Here is a 22,158-nt window from a genome sequence, read left to right on the forward strand (position 1 = left end):
GACAACTGAGCTTTGGAGGAATACCCAGATTTAAAGAGGAGTTCGTAATTTGCTTTCTAATGATCCTGATCTTTTCCTCAAAGAAGTTCATAAATGTATTACTGCTGAAGTGAAAGCCATCCTCCATTTGCGAATGCTGCTTTTTAGTTAGCTTTGCGAAAGTATCAAAAATAAATTTCGGATTGTTCTTATTTTCCTCAATTAAGTTGGAAAAATAGGATGATCGAGCAGCAGTGAGGGCTCTTCGATACTGCACGGTACTGTCTTTCCAAGCTAGTCGGAAGACTTCCAGTTTGGTGTGGCGCCATTTCCGTTCCAATTTTCTGGAAGCTTGCTTCAGAGCTCGTGTATTTTCTGTATACCAGGGAGCTAGTTTCTTATGACAGATGTTTTAAATTTTTAGGGGTGCAACTGCATCTAGGGTATTGCGCAAGGTTAAATTGAGTTCCTCGGTTAGGTGGTTAACTGATTTTTGTCCTCTGATGTCCTTGGGTAGGCAGAGGGAGTCTGGAAGGGCATCAAGGAATCTTTGGGTTGTCTGAGAATTTATAGCACGACTTTTAATGCTCCTTGGTTGGGGTCTGAGCAGATTATTTGTTGCAAACACAATAAAATGGTGGTCCGATTATCCAGGATTATGAGGAAGAACATTAAGATCCACAACATTTATTCCATGGGTCAAAACTAGGTCCAGAGTATGACTGTGGCAGTGAGTAGGTCCAGAGACATGTTGGACAAAACCCACTGAGTCGATGATGGCTCCGAAAGCCTTTTGGAGTGGGTCTGTGGACTTTTCCATGTGAATGTTAAAGTCACCAAAAATTTGAATATTATCTGCTATGACTACAAGATCCGATAGGAACTCAGTGAGGAACACTGCATATGGCCCAGGAGGCCTGTAAACAGTAGCTATAAAAAGTGAGTGAGTAGGCTGCATAGATTTCATGACTAGAAGCTCAAAAGACGAAAACGTCATTGTTTTTTTTTGTAAATTGAAATTTGCTATCGTAAATGTTAGCAACACCTCCGCCTTTGCCGGATGCACGGGGGGTATGGTCACTAGTGTAACCAGGGGGTGAGGCCTCATTTAACACAGTAAATTCATCAGGCTAAGCCATGTTTCAGTCAGGCCAATCACATCAAGATTATGATCAGTGATTAGTTCATTGACTATAACTGCCTTGGAAGTGAGGGATCTAACATTAAGTAACCCAATTTTGAGATGGGAAGTATCACAATCTCTTTCAATAATGGCAGGAATGGAGGAGGTCTTTATACTAGTGAGATTACTAAAGCGAACACCGCCATTTTTAATTTTGCCCAACCTAGATCGAGGCACAGACACGGTCTCAATGGGGAAAGCTGAGCTGACTACGCTGACTGTGCTAGTGGCAGACTCCACTAAGCTGGCAGGCTGGCTAACAGCCTGCTGCCTGGCCTGCACCCTATTTCATTGTGGAGCTAGAGGTAGAGCCCTGTCTATGTTCGTAGATAAGATGAGAGCACCCTCCAGCTAGGATGGAGTCTGTCACTCCTCAACAGGCCAGGCTTGGTCCTGTTTGTGGGTGAGTCCCAGAAAGAGGGCCAATTATCTACAAATTCTATCTTTTGGGAGGGGCAGAACACAGTTTTCAACCAGCGATTGAGTTGTGAGACTCTGCTGTAGAGCTCATCACTCCCCCTAACTGCTCTGGCTCATTTGCACAGTCAGGCTTTGGTCTATGTCGGAAGTCACTGTAACATTCAGGCTTTGGCCTATGTCACTGTCTTGTTTCAAGCAAGCAAATGCAGAAGTGACCAGACCTGGGTTCAAATACTATTTAGGGGGACTTGTAGACGCAGTACCAGACCTGGGTTCAAATACTATTTAGGGTGACTTGTAGACACAGTACCAGACCTGGGTTCAAATACTATTTAGGGTGACTTGTAGACACAGTACCAGACCTGGGTTCAAATACTATTTAGGGTGACTTGTATACAGTACCAGACCTGGGTTCAAATACTATTTAGGTTATTTTAAAGACATTTGGCATGAATTTGAAAACACTCAAAAACACAGTGTATTTTCAAATACCCAAAAATACTTCCATGTGTTTTAAAGAGATTCTCCGCTACTTTTGTATACTTTCTAGCCAGTAGTTCTGAAAGTAACGCTCACGACACAAAAGTGGTCCCCGAAAATGGTGTACTACAATCAGTGTAGATGAACAGGAGGATGCCGGTTAGAGAAGGATTTTTAAGCCTTGAAACAGTTGACATGTATTGTGTATGTGTGCCATTCAGAGGGTGAATGGGCAAGACAAAATATTTAAGTGCCTTTGAATGGGGTATGGTAATAGGTGCCAGGCGCACCAGTTTGTGTCAAGAAATGCAACGCTGCTTGGTTTTTCACGCTCAACAGTTTTCCGTGTGTATCAAGAATGGTCCACCATCCAAAAGACATCTAGTCAAATTGACAACTCTGGGAAGTATTGGAGTCAACATGGGCCAGCATCCCTGTGGAACGTTTTCGACATCTTGTAGAGTGCATGCCCTGACGTATTGAGGACAAAAGGGGGGGGGGGGGCTCAATATTAGAAAGGTGTTCCTAATGTTTGGTATACTCTGTGTATATACAGTACCAGTCAAAAGCTTGGACACACCTACTCATTCCAGGTTTTTTATTTATTTGTACTATTTTCTACATTTTAGAATAATAGTGAAGACATCGAAACTATGAAATAACTGACATGGAATCATGTAGTAACCAAAAATGTGTTAGAAGAATCTCAAATATATATTTTGATTTATTTAAGAAGCCACCCTTTGCCTTGATGACAGCTTTGCACACTCTTGGCATTCTCTCAACCTGCTTCATGGGCTCCTGAGTGGCGCAGCGGTCTAAGGCACTGCATCTCAGTGCTTGAGGCGTCACTACAGACCCTGGTTCAGCGGTCTAAGGCACTGCATCTCAGTGCTTGAGGCGTCACTACAGACCCTGGTTCAGCGGTCTAAGGCACTGCATCTCAGTGCTTGAGGCGTCACTACAGACCCTGGTTCAGCGGTCTAAGGCACTGCATCTCAGTGCTTGAGGCGTCACTACAGACCCTGGTTCAGCGGTCTAAGGCACTACATCTCAGTGCTTGAGGCGTCACTACAGACCCTGGTTCAGCGGTCTAAGGCACTGCATCTCAGTGCTAGAGGCGTCACTACAGACACCCTGGTTCGAATCCACCCTGGTTCGAGTCCCATAGGGCGGCGCACAATTGGCCCAGCGTCGTCCGGCTTTGGCCGGTGAAGGCCGTCATTGTAAACAAGAATTTGTTCTTAACTGACTTGCCTAGTTAAATAAAGGTTAAAATAAATAAATAAAATGAGGTAGTCACCTGGAATGCATTTCAATTAACAGTGTATGCATTTGTCTTTTGTCTTGCCCATTCACCCTCTGAATGGACAAGACAATCCATGTCTCAATTGTCTCAGGTTAAAGAAGCACTTTCAAGCCTTGTCTCCTCCCCTTCATCTACACTGATTGACATGGATTTAGTGACATCTAGTGACAACAATGAGGGATCACAGCTTTCATCTGGATTCACCTGGTCAGTCTAACATGGAAAGAGCAGGTGTCATTAATGTTTTGTACACTCGGTGTATATATTTTCTGGGACCAAGTTAAAAAAAAATTAAACAAATTTGTTGGAGGGATTACAGGTACAATTTCAATTCATTTATTCAGTTTATATAACATGTACCCGTGAGCTGCCACTCAAAATAAATAAAAAGTATGAAATACATAGACAGAAATGATCATTCGGATCAAAAAGGAAAAAATTGTTATGTAAAGAAAAATAAACAAAAAGAGGCCTATACAGTTAACATGTCAGAGCATAAACTATACCATGAAGTCCAAGGACCTGTCCATACATCCCCGAAGTAGAAGTGTGATGAGGCATATATCTGGGGAAAGGTATAGAACAATTTCTAGAATGTTGAAAGATTCCAAGAGCACAGTGGTCTCCATCATTGGGAAATTGAAACATATGGAAGTACCTAGACTCTGTCTAGAGCTGGCCGTCTTGGTAAACTGAGCAACAGGGCATATGGAAGTACCTAGACTCTGTCTAGAGCTGGCCGTCTTGGTAAACTGAGCAACAGGGCATATGGAAGTACCTAGACTCTGTCTAGAGCTGGCCGTCTTGGTAAACTGAGCAACAGGGCATATGGAAGTACCTAGACTCTGTCTAGAGCTGGCCATCTTGGCAAACTGAGCAACAGGGCAAGGAGGACCTTGGTAAGGGAGGTGACCAAGAACCCAATGACCACTCTGACAGAACTACAGAGTTCCTTGGCTGAGATGGGAGAACCTGCCAGAAAGACAAGTCTTTACAACACTTCACCAATCTGGGCTTTTTGGGACAGTGGCTAGATGGAAGTCACTCCTGAGAAAAAGTCACATAACAGCACGCCTGGACTTTGCAAAAGGCACATACATGTAAGACGTAAGGCAAAAGTTTCTGTGGCATGATCATTTTTTTTTAACTCTTTGGCCAGAATGCAAAGCACAATGTCTGGAGAAAAGCAGGCACAGCCCATCACCCGTCTAACACCATCCCTACTGTGAAGCATGGTGATGGCAGCATCATGCTATGGGGATGCTTTTCAGCGGCAGGGACTGGGAGACTGGTAAGTAATAAATTGGGCCAAATACAGGCACATCCTTAAAAGGAATCTGCTTCAGAGTGCAAACAACCTTAGACTGTGGTGAAAAATGGACGTTCCAACAGGACAATGACCCCAAGCATACAGCTAAAGCAACGCTGGAATGGCTTCAGAACAAAAATGTAAAAGTCCTTTGGTGGCCCAGCCAAAGCCCAAAATTGTATCCCTTTGAAAATCTGTGGAAAGACTTGAAGATTGCTGTTCACCACTGCTCCCCATCTAACTTAACAGAGCTTGATAAAATCTGCAAGGACGAATGGGAGAAAATCCCCAAATCCAGATGTGCAAAGCTGATACAGACATACCTAAACTGACTCAAAGCTGTAATCTCCCCGCCAAAGGGGCTTTTACAAAGTATTGCTTCGGGGGTGTGAATACTTATGTAAATGAGATATTTCTGTATTTCATTTTCAATCAATTTGCAAACATATATTTAATCAATTTTGAATTAAGGCTGTAACACAACAAAATGTGGAATAAGTCAAGGGGTATAAATACTTCCTGAAGTTACTGTACATGTATATTCATATGCTGGATGTTTCTCATTCTGATAAGCCTTAAATTATACATTTTGGGGGGAGGGGGGGGATTATTGCACTTTTTGCTAGATATTACTGCACGGTTGGAGCTCGAAACATAAGCATTTTGCTGCACCTGCAATAACATCGGTAATACTGTGTACGTGACGAATAAACTTTGATTTGATTTGATGGCTCAGTTTGTAGAGTATGGCGCTTGCAATGCCAGGATTTAGGATTTGATTCCTGGGACCAACCATATGTAAAATGTATGCACAAATGACTGTAAGTCGCTTTGGATAAAAGCGGCTGCTAAATGGCATATCATTTTACTAGCTAGCTTGCCTGTTGTCTTTAGCCTTCTTTTGACCTCATAACACAACCAGGAAAGATTAATTATGGCCACGTTGGGAGTCATTTGGGTTGTCACTGAGTTGTAGCTGTTGCATATTGATGTGTGTGTGTGAAGTGAGCTTTGTGGAAATGCTAATATAACGAATGATGATAAATGCTCATTTTTCGTTTTTTTTTGTTGTAAAACATTTTGCTACCGTGTGCCCTTATGAACACGAACACATGTTGTTGCTCTAGTCCCTGGGAGCGTTGACTGCAATTACAAGGATGCGTATTAACCTCCATTTTGAGATAGTAGCACTGGGAAAAGCTAGCAGTAGATCCTCTGCTAGCTTTTAGGACAGCAGCTGAGCTACAGCCTTCCCTGTAGCTCAGTTGGTAGAGCATGGTGTTTGCAATGCCAGGGTTGTGGGTTCGATTCCCACGGGGGGCCAAGTACGAAAAAAAAAAAAATGTATTAAATGAAAATGAAATGTGTGCATTCACTACTGTAAGTCGCTCTGGATAAGAGCGTCTGCTAAATGACTAAAATGTAAATGTAAAAAATGTAGATCCTCTGCAGTAGATCCTCTGCAGTAGATCCTCTGCAGTAGATCCTCTGCAGTAGATCCTCTGCAGTAGATCCTCTGCAGTAGATCCTCTGCAGTACAGTCTGAAAGACCTGAAAAGAATACATCATAATGAATGAATCCCAATGGTTTCCCATGTTTGACCAGTATTTCCGTTTTCATAACGCAAACATGTCTCACCTCTGTCTCCTGTATTTCTCACCTATTGTCTCCTGTATTTCTCACCTATTGTCTCCTGTATTTCTCACCTATTGTCTCCTGTATTTCTCACCTATTGTCTCCTGTATTTTTCACCTCTGCCTCCTGTATTTCTCACCTATTGTCTCCTGTATTTCTCACCTATTGTCTCCTGTATTTCTCACCTATTGTCTCCTGTATTTCTCACCTATTGTCTCCTGTATTTCTCACCTATTGTCTCCTGTATTTTTCACCTATTGTCTCCTGTATTTTTCACCTCTGCCTCCTGTATTTCTCACCTATTGTCTCCTGTATTTTTCACCTATTGTCTCCTGTATTTTTCACCTATTGTCTCCTGTATTTTTCACCTATTGTCTCCTGTATTTTTCACCTATTGTCTCCTGTATTTCTCACCTATTGCCTCCTGTTTCTCCTCTTCAGGGAAATGAGGCAAGTTACCCCCTGGAAATGTGCTCGCATTGTAAGTATATTTGATTTACTAACTAACTGCCATTCTTTGTCAGGCATCAACATCAGAAAATGGAACTATTCTCACTCACCTCCGCTCTCTGCTTGTCTGAGCTTGCTTGCGGTACCTATTTCCTCAGACTATTCAACATTATAACAGAGCTTCATACGCTCAAATGCAACCCAACAAAAAGACAGCATATATAGATTAGACTAACACCACACAGAGGAGTTCTCCCAGGCTTTCTGCTGGAGCCAGGGACACACTTAGGGGTGACTCAGGGACACACTTAGGGGTGACTCAGGGACACACTTAGGGGAGACTCAGGGACACACTTAAGGGTGACTCAGGGACACACTTAGGGGTGACTCAGGGACACACTTAGGGGTGACTCAGGGACACACTTAGGGGTGACTCAGGGACACACTTAGGGGAGACTCAGGGACACACTTAGGGGAGACTCAGGGACACACTTAGGGGAGACTCAGGGACACACTTAGGGGAGACTCAGGGACACACTTAGGGGAGACTCAGGGACCCACTTAGGGGAGACTCAGGGACCCACACAGGGACAAGCAGGCAGCCCAACAGTAGTTGCCGTGGTAGACCGAGGATAAGCAGGTGTTTGACCCTGACCTGTGGCGAGCCGAGACCGAGGGAGGACTTCACCAGTCCGGGATATTTCCAGCTTCGCAAGACCCGCCCCCTCCCTCCTCCCCACAGCCCATGCTCCACCCCCAATGAAATGCACAAACGCACACACGCATAGCACTAGCAACAGTCAGTGCCTGTATGCAGCCTCCCAAAATAACCAATGCCTGCTTGTTGGAGTTCCTTGTTGCTAGGGGTTTCCCAGAGCCATAGAAACGTTGTTGAGGAGAGGGAGGGGGGAGAGGGAGAGGGAGAGGGAGAGATTCCATTACAATGGTTTATAAGGAGGCCAGGACACCCACTCCCATAGTTTTTTTGAGGTGTCAGCCTAAAGTTATTGTATAAGAACTGTTCTACTGAATGATGTAGCCTGCAGTCCAATGAGTTTGTAGATATTTAATGTAGAGTTTGCTGCACAACAGAATCCCTGTAGGGAGCATTACATGCTGCTGTCCTAGCCATTATCCATCCACTAGCCTTCATTGCATGCTGCTGTCCTAGCCATTATCCATCCACTAGCCTTCATTACATGCTGCTGTCCTAGCCATTATCCATCCACTAGCCTTCATTACATGCTGCTGTCCTAGCCATTATCCATCCACTAGCCTTCATTACATGCTGCTGTCCTAACCATTATCCATCCACTAGCCTTCATTACCTGCTGCTGTCCTAACCATTATCCATCCACTAGCCTTCATTGCATGCTGCTGTCCTAGCCATTATCCATCCACTAGCCTTCATTACATGCTGCTGTCCTAACCATTATCCATCCACTAGCCTTCATTACATGCTGCTGTCCTAACCATTATCCATCCACTAGCCTTCATTACATGCTGCTGTCCTAGCCATTATCCATCCACTAGCCTTCATTACATGCTGCTGTCCTAACCATTATCCATCCACTGGCCTTCATTACATGCTGCTGTCCTAGCCATTATCCATCCACTAGCCTTCATTACATGCTGCTGTCCTAGCCATTACCCATCCACTAGCCTTCATTACATGCTGCTGTCCTAACCATTATCCATCCACTAGCCTTCATTACATGCTGCTGTCCTAGCCATTATCCATCCACTAGCCTTCATTACATGCTGCTGTCCTAACCATTATCCATCCACTAGCCTTCATTACATGCTGCTGTCCTAACCATTATCCATCCACTAGACTTCATTACATGCTGCTGTCCTAGTCATTATCCATCCACTAGCCTTCATTACATGCTGCTGTCCTAACCATTATCCATCCACTAGCCTTCATTACATGCTGCTGTCCTAACCATTATCCATCCACTAGCCTTCATTACATGCAGCTGTCCTAACCATTATCCATCCACTAGACTTCATTCTGTTGCACTAGAATCCCTCCCCCTCCACACCACACAGACAACCTCATTGGCTCAATAAAAAGCCATTATGCTAATAGGGTTGGTGTCATGTGTTGGCCTGGCAGCATAAGTACAAGGCTGCTCATTTTAAAAGTACACACACACACCCCCACAGACACACGGGTCTAATGGACAAAACGATGATGTAATCTTTCTGTGTGGTGAGATTAATGTACTGCTACAATGCATTGGGCAACAGTTTCTTTCTTCTCTGAAAAATGAAAGCCAGGAGCTGTGTGTGTGGGAGCGACCGTGTGCGGGAGCTGTGTGTGCGGGTGCGACCGTGTGCGGGAGCTGTGTGTGTGGGAGCGACCGTGTGCGGGAGCTGTGTGTGCGGGTGCGACCGTGTGCGGGAGCTGTGTGTGTGGGAGCGACCGTGTGCGGGAGCGACCGTGTGCGGAAGCGACCGTGTGCGGAAGCGACCGTGTGCGGAAGCGACCGTGTGCGGGAGCTGTGTGTGCGGGAGCGACCGTGTGCGGGAGCGACCGTGTGCGGGAGCGACCGGGTGCGACCGTGTGCGTGTGCGGGTGCGACCGTGTGCGGGTGCGACCGTGTTACCATGCATACCAGGGTTTTTTCCAGTAATAGCCGGCTTTTGGCCGATACATTTAGTTATTTATTTTTTGAAAAGCCAATAAATAAAATTGACTCCCGTCCAATTGTCCGGGAAAAGAAGAATGAAAAAAAACAATGAATTTGGGATCTATCATCCCACAGTTTGTTTTGAAATATTTTTCTTGACAAGCTGATGTTTTAATCATTTAGCAGACGCTCTTATCCAGAGCAATTAGGGTTAAGTGCCTTGCTCAAGGGCACATCGACAGATTTTTCTCCTAGTCGTTTCGGGGATTCAAACCAGTGACCTTTTTAGTTACTGGCCCAACACTCTCAACCACTAGGCTAGCTGCGGCCCCTGACCAATAGAATAGATCAACTTTTTCTTCTATGGGGGACAGTAGATTGACAGGCTAGTGATTTTGATGTTGGTTACTTGTCTTGTTGTCTGAGAAAAAGTTCATGTGGACAGTCATTCAAACATCTTCAAAGTGCTCATCAGAATTAGGTAAGAATTACCGCACATCATTGCATCCTAGACGTGCATGTACTGTTATTATGAATTACCATCATCTAAATGGGATTTCTGTCATTCTGAGCACTGTGGGTGGACGTCCTAATCAGGTTACTCACCCAACGCATATGGGTCCGGTCAATTTTAAATGCTGCCGGTCAGATGTTCAGCTGATATGTCTATTTATGTCTGTGTGTGTCTCTCTGTGTGCTCATGTCTGTGTTTTGTTTGTGTGTGTGTGGTTTGGGGGAGCTAGCAGCAGGTTCCTGTTGCCTAGTAACACAGTTAAAAGTTAATCCAGTATTGATGAGCAAATGGTCTCTTTCTGCTGTGTGGAGTGTCATCATAATGATCTTAGTCACTAAGGAGGCCGTCCCTCCAAGCAGGACATCATTAGCATATCTCAAAGAGACTATTCAAAATGTGGACTGCATTTCAGTAAGGGCTTCTGATTAGCAATCCTATGTCTTGCCTTGTGTATCAGACATCAGTCATCATATAGTATTAGGATCCCGAGTGGCACAGCGGTCTAAGGCACTGCATCTCAGTGCAAGAGGGGTCACTACAGTCCCTGGTTCAAATCCAGGCTGTATCACATCCAGCCCTGATTGGGAGTCCCGCATTCCTAGTACAGACTTTAACTAACAGTCCAGTCTACTATTCCTAGTACAGACTTTAACTAACAGTCCAGTCTACTATTCCTAGTACAGACTTTAACCAGCAGTCCAGTCTACTACTCCTAGTACAGACTTTAACCAACAGTCCAGTCTACTACTCCTAGTACAGACTTTAACCAACAGTCCAGTCTACAACTCCTAGTACAGACTTTAACTAACAGTCCAGTCTACTATTCCTAGTACAGACTTTAACTAACAGTCCAGTCTACTATTCCTAGTACAGACTTTATCTAACAGTCCAGTCTACTACTCCTAGTACAGACTTTAACTAACAGTCCAGTCTACAACTCCTAGTACAAACTTTAACTAACAGTCCAGTCTACTACTCCTAGTACAGACTTTAACCGACAGTCAATCAATCAATCAAATTTATTTATAAAGCCCTTTTTATATCAGCCGATGTCACAAAGTGCTGTACAGAAATCCAACCTAAAACCCCAAACAGAAAGCAATGCAGATGTAGGCTAGGAAAAACTCCCTAGAAAGGCAGGAACCTAGGAAGAAACCTAGAGAGGAACCAGGCTCTGAGGAGTGGCCAGTCCTCTTCTGGCTGTGCCGGGTGGAGATTATAACAGAACATGGCCAAGATGTTCAAATGTTCATAGATGACAAGCAGGGTCAGATAATAATAATCACAGTGGTTGTAGAGGGTGCAACCGGTCAGCACCTCAGGAGTAAATGTCAGTTGGCTTTTCATAGCCAATCATTCAGAGGTCGAGACAGCAGGTGCAGTAGAGAGAGTCCAAAACAGCAGGTCCGGGACAAGGTAGCACGTCCAGTGAACAAGTCAGGGTTCCATAGTCGCAGGCAGAACAGTTCAAACTGGAGCAGCAGCATGACCAGGTGGACTGAGGACAGCAAGGAGTCATCAGGCCAGGTAGTCCTGAGGCATGGCCCTAGGGCTCAGGTCCTCTGAGAGAGAGAGAATTAGAGGGAGCATACTTAAATTCACACAGGACACCGGATAAGACAGGAGAAATACTCCAGATATAACAGACTGACCCTAGCCCCCCGACACATAAACTATTGTGGCATAAATACTGGAGGCTGAGACAGGAGGGGTCGGTAGACACTGTGGCCCTGTCCGCCAAACAGGCAGGATATAACCCCACCCACTTTGCCAAAGCACAGCCCCCACACCACTAGAGGGATATCTTCAACCACCAACTTACTACCCCGAGACAAGGCAGAGTATAGCCCACAAAGATCTCCCTCACGGCACGAACGCGAGGGGACCGCCAACCCGGACAGGAAGATCACGTCAGTGACTCAACCCACTCAAGTGACGCACACCTCCTAGGAACAGCATTGAAGAGCACCAGTAAGCCAGTGACTCAGCCCCCGTAATAGGGTTAGAGGCAGAGAATTCCATAGGAGAGAGGCGAACCAGCCAGGCAGAGACAGCAAGGGTGGTTCGTCACTCCAGTGCCTTTTCGTTCACCTTCACACCACTGGGCTAAACTACACTCAATCATAGGACCTGCTGAAGAGATGAGTCTTCAATAAAGTCTGCATCTCTCACATGGGTAGGCAGACCATTCCATAAAAATGGAGCTCTATAGGAGAAAGCCCTGACTCCAGCTGTTTGCTTAGAAATTCTAGGGACAGTAAGGAGGCCTGCGTCTTGTGACCATAGAGTACGTGTAGGTATGTATGGCAGGACCAAGTCGGAAAGATAGGTAGGAACAAGCCCATGTAATGCTTTGTAGGTTAGCAGTAAAACCTTGAAATCAGCCCTAGCCTTAACAGGAAGCCATCCACTTCCTTATGTCTGAAACACAGGCTTCCAGCGAGGGCAATTTTGGGGCTTCACCATGTTTCATCGAAAATGTACTGCTGTGTATCATCCGCATAGCAGTGAAAGTTAACATTATGTTTCTGAATTACATCACCAAGAGGTAAAATATACAGTTGAAGTCGGAAGTTTACATACACTTAGGTTGGAGTCATTAAAACTTGATTTTCAACCAGTCCACAAATTTCTTGTTAACAAACTATAGTTTTGGCAAGTCGGTTAGGACATCTACTTTGTGCATGACACAAGTCATTTTTCCAACAATTGTTTACAGATTATTTCACTTATAATTCACTGTATCACAATTCCAGTGGGTCAGAAGTTTACATACACTAAGTTGACTGTGCCTTTAAAAAGCTTGGAAAATTCCAGACAATGATGTCATGGCTTTAGAAGCTTCTGATAGGCTAATTGACATCAGTTGAGTCAATTGGAGATGTACCTGTGGATGTATTCAAGGCCTACCTTCAAACTCAGTGCCTCTGCTGCAGGAGGGACTGATGCACTTCACAAAATAGATGGCATGATGAGGGAGGGAAATGATGTGGATATATTGAAGCAACATCTCAAGACATCAGTCAGGAAGTTAAAGCTTGGTCGCAAATGGGTCTTCCAAATCGACAGTGACCCAAAGCATACTCCCAAAGTTGTGGCAAAATGGCTTAAGGACAACAAAGTCAATGTATTGGAGTAGCCATCACAAAGCCCTGACTCAATCCTATATAAAAATGTGTAGGCAGAACTGAAAAAGCGTGTGCGAGCAAGGAGGCCTATTAACCTGACTCAGTTACACCAGCTCTGTGAGGAGTAATGGGCCAAAATTCACCCAACTTATTGTGGGATGCTTGTGGAAGGATACCCGAAACGTTTGACCCAAGTTAAACAATTTAAAGGCAATGCTACCAAATACTAATTGAGTGTATGTAAACTTCTGACCCACTGGGAATGTGATGAAAGAAATAAAAGCTGAAATAAATAATTCTCTACTATTATTCTGACATTTCACATTCTTAAAATAAAGTGGTGATCCTAACTGACCTAAGACAGGGAATATTTACTAGGATTAAATGTCAGGAACTGTGAAAAACTGAGTTTAAATGTATTTGGCTAAGGTGTATGTAAACTTCCGACTTCAACTGTATAGTTGAACATATATGTATGTATAGCTGTACAGTCTACTACTCCTAGTACAGACTTTAACCAGCAGTCCAGTCTACTACTCCTAGTACAGACTTTAACCAGCAGTCCAGTCTACTACTCCTAGTACAGACTTTAACCAGCAGTCCAGTCTACTACTCCTAGTACAGACTTTAACCAACAGTCCAGTCTACTACTCCTAGGACAGACTTTAACCAGCAGTCCAGTCTACTACTCCTAGTACAGACTTTAACCAACAGTCCAGTCTACTACTCCTAGTACAGACTTTAACCAGCAGTCCAGTCTACTACTCCTAGTACAGACTTTAACCAACAGTCCAGTCTACTACTCCTAGTACAGACTTTAACCAGCAGTCCAGTCTACTACTCCTAGTACAGACTTTAACCAGCAGTCCAGTGTACAACCTAATAGTGGTGTCAGCCAGACTCAAACACATGATGTCACCTAATAGTGGTGTCAGCCAGACTAAAATACTCAATTTGGAAGAAGGGACAGTTTACTGTAAGTGTGAAGTAGCAAGGCATAAATTAAAGGAAAATTCCCTCCAAAAACTATCTTTTGGTATTTGTTTCATTAGTCCATTGTTGACACAGTCCCAAAATGTTTTGGTTTTCAGCAATCAAGTTTTCAAGTTATGTAACTTTTCAAATTTAAGAATCATCCCTGTATGATGTAAAACACAGCATCGTGTGATGTAAAACACAGCATCGTGTGATGTAAAACACAGCATCGTGTGATGTAAAACACAGCATCACACGGAGATGATTTCTGTATTTTGAAAGTTACATAACTTTAAAAAACACTTAATTATCAGGTAGAACAGGAATATGTGAATAGCCCTGCATTAGGGGATAATCTCAGTCCCACACACAGAAATATCATAACATAATCTACTGTATCTGTGTACTGCAATCTAGTTAACCACTTTCATTAGGCCTAAACAAATGTAAGTTAGTACATCGTCAATATATCCTTCTCTGAGAAAAAGTAGTGAGAGACAGATGGCACAAGGCAGATTTGTTCCCCGGAGATCAGGCTGTGGAGTGCATGCAGCAACTGCTGCCTCTATACTCGTATACCACTCACACAGTCATCCCTCTAGCTTCTGTTTAGTCATCAGGCTAATGCATGGTGGCGTCGTCCAACCCAAAATGCACACACACATCTCTCTCTCCCTTTCTCTCACACTCATTCCATTTCTCTCTGGCTCATAGCTTTCTGCAACAGCTAAGTCTGTTCTCTCTCCTCTCTCTCTCTCTTTCCTACCCTCCCTCAGTTTAACTCCCCCCTCCTCTCTCCCGCTCTCTCTCTCTCTCCATTCTCTGAGGTTTGTCTAAAGATGAATAGCTATATCTGACTATCGGTAGTACAGATTAGAGTAGTATTGTGGGTGGGGGTGGGGGGTAGACCGGTTCACGTGATCATGGCGTGTCTGAATAAGCTTATACTGTAGTTAGTATCTATGTTATTACAAGGCTTACCCCATGCTACTGTGAGAGGGGACAACAGAAACTAGGTGGGATCAGTACTCTCTGTAATGGCAGGAGCTCACAAGGCACAGGGCAACAAGCTCTCCTCGGGGACGGGGACAGCTAGGGCTGTTTGTACTACCCACATCGACATGGCCAACAACAGATGTAAGTTCACTCAACTGGAAGATTTCAGGAAATGTTTGTGTAGTTAACTTGATCTTTTGTTTTTTTCCCAGCCTGTGTTTTAAAGGCACTGTTGCCGTGTCGGGTCTGTTGCCGTGTCGGGTCTGTTGCCGTGTCGGGTCTGTTGCCGTGTCGGGTCTGTTGCCGTGTCGGGTCTGTTGCCGTGTCGGGTCTGTTGCCGTGTCGGGTCTGTGTAGGTGGGGAGGAAGAGCGTAGTCCTCGCCTACATACCGTCATTAGAGCACATTATGTGTGTGTGTGGGTACAGGGTTTGCTGGGTGCCTACCTGCATAGATCTACCCGTGTATGTGTTAATGTGTTGCGTGTCTATATTCCAGGAGATCTAGGTAAGCTGACGGCTACTTTTAATGACGAAGGTTTTTACTTGCAATGACTGTGATACTGTATGTGGTGGTCTTGCCTACGTTGGTTGAATACACTGACTGGAAGTCGCTCTGAATAAGTGTCTGTTAAATAATTACCAAAATGTAATGTCTCCACTCATGTAATTTTGTTCATGATCCCTCTCTCTCTTTTCTCCTGTCTCGCTCTCTCTCTTTTCTCCTGTCTGTCTGTCGGTCTATCTTTTCTCGTCTCTCTCTCTCTGTCCCATCCAGTCGATGCTGATGAGATTAAGCGGCTGGGAAAGAGGTTTAAGAAACTGGACCTAGATAACTCCGGGTCCCTTAGCGTGGAGGAGTTCATGTCTCTGCCTGAACTCCAGCAGAACCCTCTGGTTCAGAGGGTCATCGACATCTTCGACACCGATGGAAACGGAGAGGTGGACTTCAAGGGTAAGCCAGAGTGCAAGAGTAGGCTGTCCCAGATCTGGTGTTTCCTTCTATAGCCTGGTCCCAGATCTGGTGTTTCCTTCTATAGCCTGGTCCCAGATCTGGTGTTTCCTTCTATAGCCTGGTCCCAGATCTGGTGTTTCCTTCTATAGCCTGGTCCCAGATCTGGTGTTTCCTTCTATAGCCTGGTCCCAGATCTGGTGTTTCCTTCTATAGCCTGGTCCCAGATCTGTTTGGGACAATTTTTACTGGTGAATAAATGCTTGGGACCAACAATGTCTTTGAATTTAAGCTCATTTGCTGAAATCAAGGCCAATAATATCAGGGACATCAGTGTTGGTAAACAGGTCTATTGTCCTCCTGTCTGAGAATGTCCCAGCACAGTACATGGTGGCCTACACTAGAGGGGTATAATACAAACCAGGATCAATGAGCTGTCCAGAAAATGAATTGTCTGAAATAACTTTTGATTTTTTTAGAAAGAAAAGCTTGATATGGGCATTGTTTCATTGACTCAACAACCAAACACACACATATCTAAGTTTATCTTTCTTAATTAACCGGAAGATCTATATTTATTTCTGTCTGTTCATCAAAGTTAGCTGGCTAACTCATTGATCCTGCTTCCTGATAGTTGTTGGTTGAAAATACAATCTACACTGGACCTTCTAATCAGCAGGTTTCCATATCACCAGGCAGTAAATTAATTAATAGACCAATAAGAAAGAGAGTTCTGAACCTCTCTGCCAATAACAGCTAGTTTTGTTTTCCCCTCCCCACTCAGACCACTTCCAGACAGTCCTAGCAAGAATCTTACTTGAGAAATAGCTATTTTTGCACATTTTAATGGAAATCATTAGCGTAAGGTACTTAAATGTTACCCAGAAATTATTTTATATTGATATAAAATGGCTGCATTGGGACTTTAATCACATTGCATGATTAACAAAAGGATCTTGATGACCAGGGAGAGAGGTTGGGACTTTGGCCTGGACTGGTTTAGACTTCCAGTGTTTCTCTTGGCCTACTCTGCCTAACAGTACCTGCAGAGACAGTAGTAACACTTAACGCAGGACAGTCAGCACTAGATAGCCTAGATTCCATCCGGATACAGCACGATTTACATTTTAAAGATCATTTCCGATTGAGCCGACATATCCATCGTTTACCGTGAATGCGGTCTCCGCGAAAACATTGCCTTTAAAAGTTGCATAGAGGAAAAGGGGCATTCTGATTTAATATAGCCCTAAGTATGGATTGTAGTAGTTTGCTACTGAGATTTTATTTGAACTTATGAATGCATATGTAGTGTATTTGATCACTCCGATTTATAGAAAATTATTGCGTACAGTATAAGAAGTCAAATATTGTCTGACTCTAAACCATCTCTCCCCTCCATCAGAATTCATTGAGGGAGTCTCACAATTCAGTGTCAAGGGGGACAAGGAGTCAAAGCTTCGCTGTAAGTAGACAAATCTACTCCATCTCCACTACATCCATACACCTCTCACCACGCAAAGTTAAATGATCTGATCTACAAAGACAAAACCCATCCCCTGTCCCCCACTTGCCAAAGTAGAAACAGAATGCCTGATAGCATCAAGGATGAGGCTTTCTCCAAAATATAAAACCAAAAGGTCTGTGTTCAGGATCGCTGACTTAACTACACATCCTTCCACGTTTCTCTCCCCCCTGACCCCCCTTCCCTCTAGTCGCCTTCCGGATCTACGACATGGACAAGGATGGTTACATCTCCAACGGGGAACTCTTCCAGGTGCTGAAGATGATGGTAGGAAACAACCTGAAGGACACACAGCTGCAGCAGATCGTGGACAAGACCATCATCAACGCAGATAAGGACGGAGACGGCAGGATATCCTTCGAAGAGTTCTGCTTAGTAAGTCTGGGGTCGTGGTGGCTGGGGAACTGGGGTCGTGATGGCTGGGGAACTGGGGTCGTGGTGGCTGGGGAACTGGGGTCGTGATGGCTGGGGAACTGGGGTCGTGGTGGCTGGGGAACTGGGGTCGTGGTGGCTGGGGAACTGGGGTCGTGAAGGCTGGGGAACTGGGGTCGTGGTGGCTGGGGAACTGGGGTCGTGAAGGCTGGGGAACTGGGGTCGTGAAGGCTGGGGAACTGGGGTCGTGGTGGCTGGGGAACTGGGGTCGTGGTGGCTGGGGAACTGGGGTCGTGGTGGCTGGGGAACTGGGGTCGTGGTGGCTGGGGAACTGGGGTCGTGATGGCTGGGGAACTGGGGTCGTGATGGCTGGGGAACTGGGGTCGTGAAGGCTGGGGAACTGGGGTCGTGAAGGCTGGGGAACTGGGGTCGTGGTGGCTGGGGAACTGGGGTCGTGGTGGCTGGGGAACTGGGGTCGTGAAGGCTGGGGAACTGGGGTCGTGGGTGGCGGGGGGTTAAAAGGATACTGCAAGATGCTACCGTACCTGGAGACTTTAGCCAGTTAGCATTGGCTCGCGAAACTACCTCTAACTTCCTTCATACTGCACGCAGAAGACATTTTCCAGAATTGTGCAACCCTATTGGGGGGTAACTCCAGTTCTGGAGGGCTGTTATGGTTGATGGCTTGTCCTACCCAGCTCTAACACACCAGAGGGCTTATTCAGTGGAGGGTAATGTTATGTATAGAGCATGATTCTAGCCCATTTCACTATGAAAGTTCTGTATTCTGTTTCACTCTTCTGAATAAGCTATATTTGGCACATATTTCTCTAAGGCAGCGGTTCCCAAACTTTTCCGTTCCGGGGACCACCAAATCACCGTCAATAGCTCTCGAGGATCACCATTGGCAGTAAAATGTTGTACATTTTAGCAGTGAATGTAACAAATTACAGGCCTATTATTATTATTATTATTATTATTATTATTATGAAAAGTAATGTCAAATTGCTTATAATACAATTAATACTCCCAACTGTTATTTTCTTTGGAAGAAAAAAATCTATTTGTATTTAATTACATTTTTTATAAAAAAGAATTGGCTGAGCACAGGTTGGAAACCACTGCTCTAGAGTCCTGAACTGAAACACTGTTTTTGTGGGAGTATTATCTTCAGGACAACTCAGAATGTTGGACCATGGTTATAATTGGTTTGTGCTGGAGCAGCCCAAGGTTGTCGTGAAGGGATTGTGTGACTTCATTTGAAGAGACTCATTCATTAAAATAGCTGAGAGTGTAGGACAGTATTACAGAAAAGACAAGGGGTTAACAGGATACTGTAGTTATTCTAGTGTTAAGGGGTTAAAAGGACACAGTAGTTATTCTAGTGTTAAGGGGTTAAAAGGACACAGTAGTTATACTAGTGTTAAGGGGTTAAAAGGACACAGTAGTTATTCTAGTGTTAAGTTGCCTCTCTTAGTTGGAAACATGTTGCATGATTTTGAATTCTGCTAATTTAGCCAATAGCATTAAGAATCAATCTGTTCCAGCCTGCTTTTACTCTAGAACTGGAATTAGAACTACAATAAGAACTATTTGGTTCTGTTCCTTCTCTCTTCCCCTAGGTGGTGGGTGGCCTTGACATACACAAAAAGATGGTGGTAGATGTGTGAGCCTGTCCCTCCGCACCTCTCCCCCCCTCGCTTTCTTCTCCATCGGTCTCTGAAGATCTGCTCAAGACGTCTGGCAAACACTTTGTGTATTTCAATGGAAGTATTCTCTCTCCCCGTGAAGCCACTTTTTTTTCTAAACAAACCACAAGCTTCACGAAGCCAATTTAGTTGTGTTATTGAACTCCGATCCTCTCAATAACCTGAAGGACAGCTATCCTCGTTTGTAAGAGCATCCCAGTTTGAGGGAGGGAGGAGAAAGTTTGGCTTGATTATATTTTGTCACATTTTTTTTTGTAATGTTAATTTTTTAATATTTATTTTCGTTCTGGTCTCTTTTTTTATAGACAAGTATATCTATAATGTTTCTTTTGTGGGGAAATGTGTCGTTATCTGAGGTGTTGCGTTAAATAATATACTTGATTTCGGTTCCAATTCAAAACGTAGGGTATAAAGTGCCAACCAGGACATATCGTATTGTTAAGTATCCACCATTGCTGTCAGTGATGGACTGGTCTGTGATGAGTCAAACGCTCGCTGCATGATCACTAATGGTTAGATGCTAATTTAATTTTCAAAAATAAACAGCAGTTTCTTTTGCACTGTTTGACTCTTGAGCAGGTTGGATTAGATCAATTAAACCAATTGACTCTTGAGCAGGTTGGATTAGATCAATTAAACCATTTGACTCTTGAGCAGGTTGGATTAGATCAATTAAACCATTTGATTCTTGAGTAGGTTGGATTAGATCAATTAAACCATTTGATTCTTGAGCAGGTTGGATTAGATCAATTAAACCATTTGACTCTTGAGCAGGTTGGATTAGATCAATTAAACCATTTGATTCTTGAGCAGGTTGGATTAGATCAATTAAACCATTTGATTCTTGAGCAGGTTGGATTAGATCAATTAAACCATTTGATTCTTGAGCAGGTTGGATTAGATCAATTAAGCTTCCGATCACATTAAACATAGAATACCTGTTGGAAGCTTTGTGATGATGTTTTATTTATGCTGTTGGAGATTATTATTCTAAACGTAGAGATAGATGCCAAGAAAGTGATGTCTTTGTATACTTATGTATTTTACTTTAACGACACGTTTTTACGTTGAACCATATGACAATCCCCCAATGCAAAGTAAATGGGCGGCAGGTAGCCTAGCAGTTAGAGGCGAGCCAGCAACCGGAGGGTTGCCAGTTTGAATCGCGGGTCTGACGGGAAGTGAGCTGGTAACCGGAGGGTTGCTGCTGGTGTCAAATCCTATATGGCATAACCTGCCGTTGTACCCTTGAGCAAGACCCTTAACCCCCCCACAGGCGCCGTAGTATGGCAGAGTCCCCTGCTCTAACCTCTGTGTGTGTCTTGGGATAAAGTCAAATGTTCTGTTGCACCTTGTGTACAATTGGATGAATAAAAGGATCTTGTACAGCTTGATCACTCAAGTTGAAAAAATCTCTTACCATGGACCATCTATGTATTTGTATTTTATTAAGAACTGAGGAATATCCTAAAATATCCAGATGAAAGAATGTCTTGAGTTATTGAGGGAATATAGAATGTTATGGTATCTTATTGAGACTCAACTGCAGGCAGCATTGTAACTGTATATTAGGTCAATGTCTGGTCATCTTCTTAGTAGAGGCTGCAGCAGCCAATGTCAAAACCACCCATGAATAGTACAGGGTTCTTTCTAATGCAACAACGGAGTTACTCGTAAACTTTTGACATGATCAATGGGAATACTGTACATTTGAGAGTACATTAGAAAGTTGAAGAACCTATCACGATCGCCTCGTCGGTCCTCTCCCTCCATGGTATTCACAATAGGTAGATTGACCAAACCGTAATTTAAGGTGAAATGGGCATCCCGTGAAAATAATCGTAACAAAATGGTGGCGGGTTGCATTTTAATGATTCGATAGTTGGTTTGGAAACCATTGTTTTTATTGAGATGTCTCAAATGCCTCCCTGCTCCCTATATAGTGCACTACTTTTTAACCAGGGCCCATAGCTCAGGTCAAAATGAGTGCATCACATAGGGCACAACCCATGTGGCTTTGCTTGGGCCTATGTTTGCATGATTTTCGTTGTGCATGTAGATGAACCATTTAAATAATCCTCGTTAAACACGTGAATGGTGAGGTCAGTAATTATATTTAATAATCTACTGGGAAACATATTGGATTTTGCCCAACTTTGTTAAATGTTCACATTATGAGCAGTAATCCAAACAAACTGAACTACATGTTAACTTTGTATTTTCCCCCCGGATCAGCGAGATGATGCTTCTATTCCAGTAAAAATCTGGTCCCAAAGTCAACCGCCACTCACTGTACTCGGCACTGTTTTGTATAGAAGCTTTCCATTCCGTCGTCTATATAGGTCAGACTTTAGTTCTGCAAGTACTATTTTCTTTGAAGGGGACTCGGTGCTTTTTAGTTTGTGTGGAAACTGAAACGGTTAAGTTTGACTAATAGTTATTTTCCCCTTTCTCTGCATGCTGCATCTGATGCCGTGGGACTGTTGGATACTTGATATTGTATGAAAATAAAAAAAATAAACAAACACAAACATTTTAAGCACAAGTTGTGTGATCACTTTGTTTCCCTGGTGTGTTGGGGGTTTCTGGG

General features: G+C 43.9%; 1 protein-coding gene across 2 annotated transcripts in view; it reads left to right on the forward strand.

Moving 5' to 3' along the window:
• LOC115156000 (calcineurin subunit B type 1) overlaps nucleotides 1–22,113 on the forward strand; it is a 35,389-nt gene extending 13,276 nt beyond the window's left edge. The window contains exons 2-7 of one of the 2 annotated variants that reach the window (XR_003868174.1): nucleotides 6,758–6,797; nucleotides 15,792–15,968; nucleotides 17,368–17,427; nucleotides 17,678–17,862; nucleotides 19,482–20,420; nucleotides 20,460–22,113. Coding sequence is in view for 1 of the 2 variants with exons in the window: in XM_029703166.1 (XP_029559026.1) it covers nucleotides 6,758–6,797; nucleotides 15,792–15,968; nucleotides 17,368–17,427; nucleotides 17,678–17,862; nucleotides 19,482–19,529 (510 nt within the window). In the remaining variant the exon portion in view is untranslated. Of the gene's footprint in view, nucleotides 1–6,757; nucleotides 6,798–15,791; nucleotides 15,969–17,367; nucleotides 17,428–17,677; nucleotides 17,863–19,481 lie in introns of both variants that reach the window. The other variant, XM_029703166.1, reaches the window with a different exon arrangement.
• The last annotated feature ends 45 nt before the right edge of the window (nucleotides 22,114–22,158 follow it).

The sequence above is a fragment of the Salmo trutta genome, chromosome 2, assembly GCF_901001165.1.
Source record: "Salmo trutta chromosome 2, fSalTru1.1, whole genome shotgun sequence".
Classification (NCBI taxonomy): Eukaryota; Metazoa; Chordata; class Actinopteri; order Salmoniformes; family Salmonidae; genus Salmo; species Salmo trutta.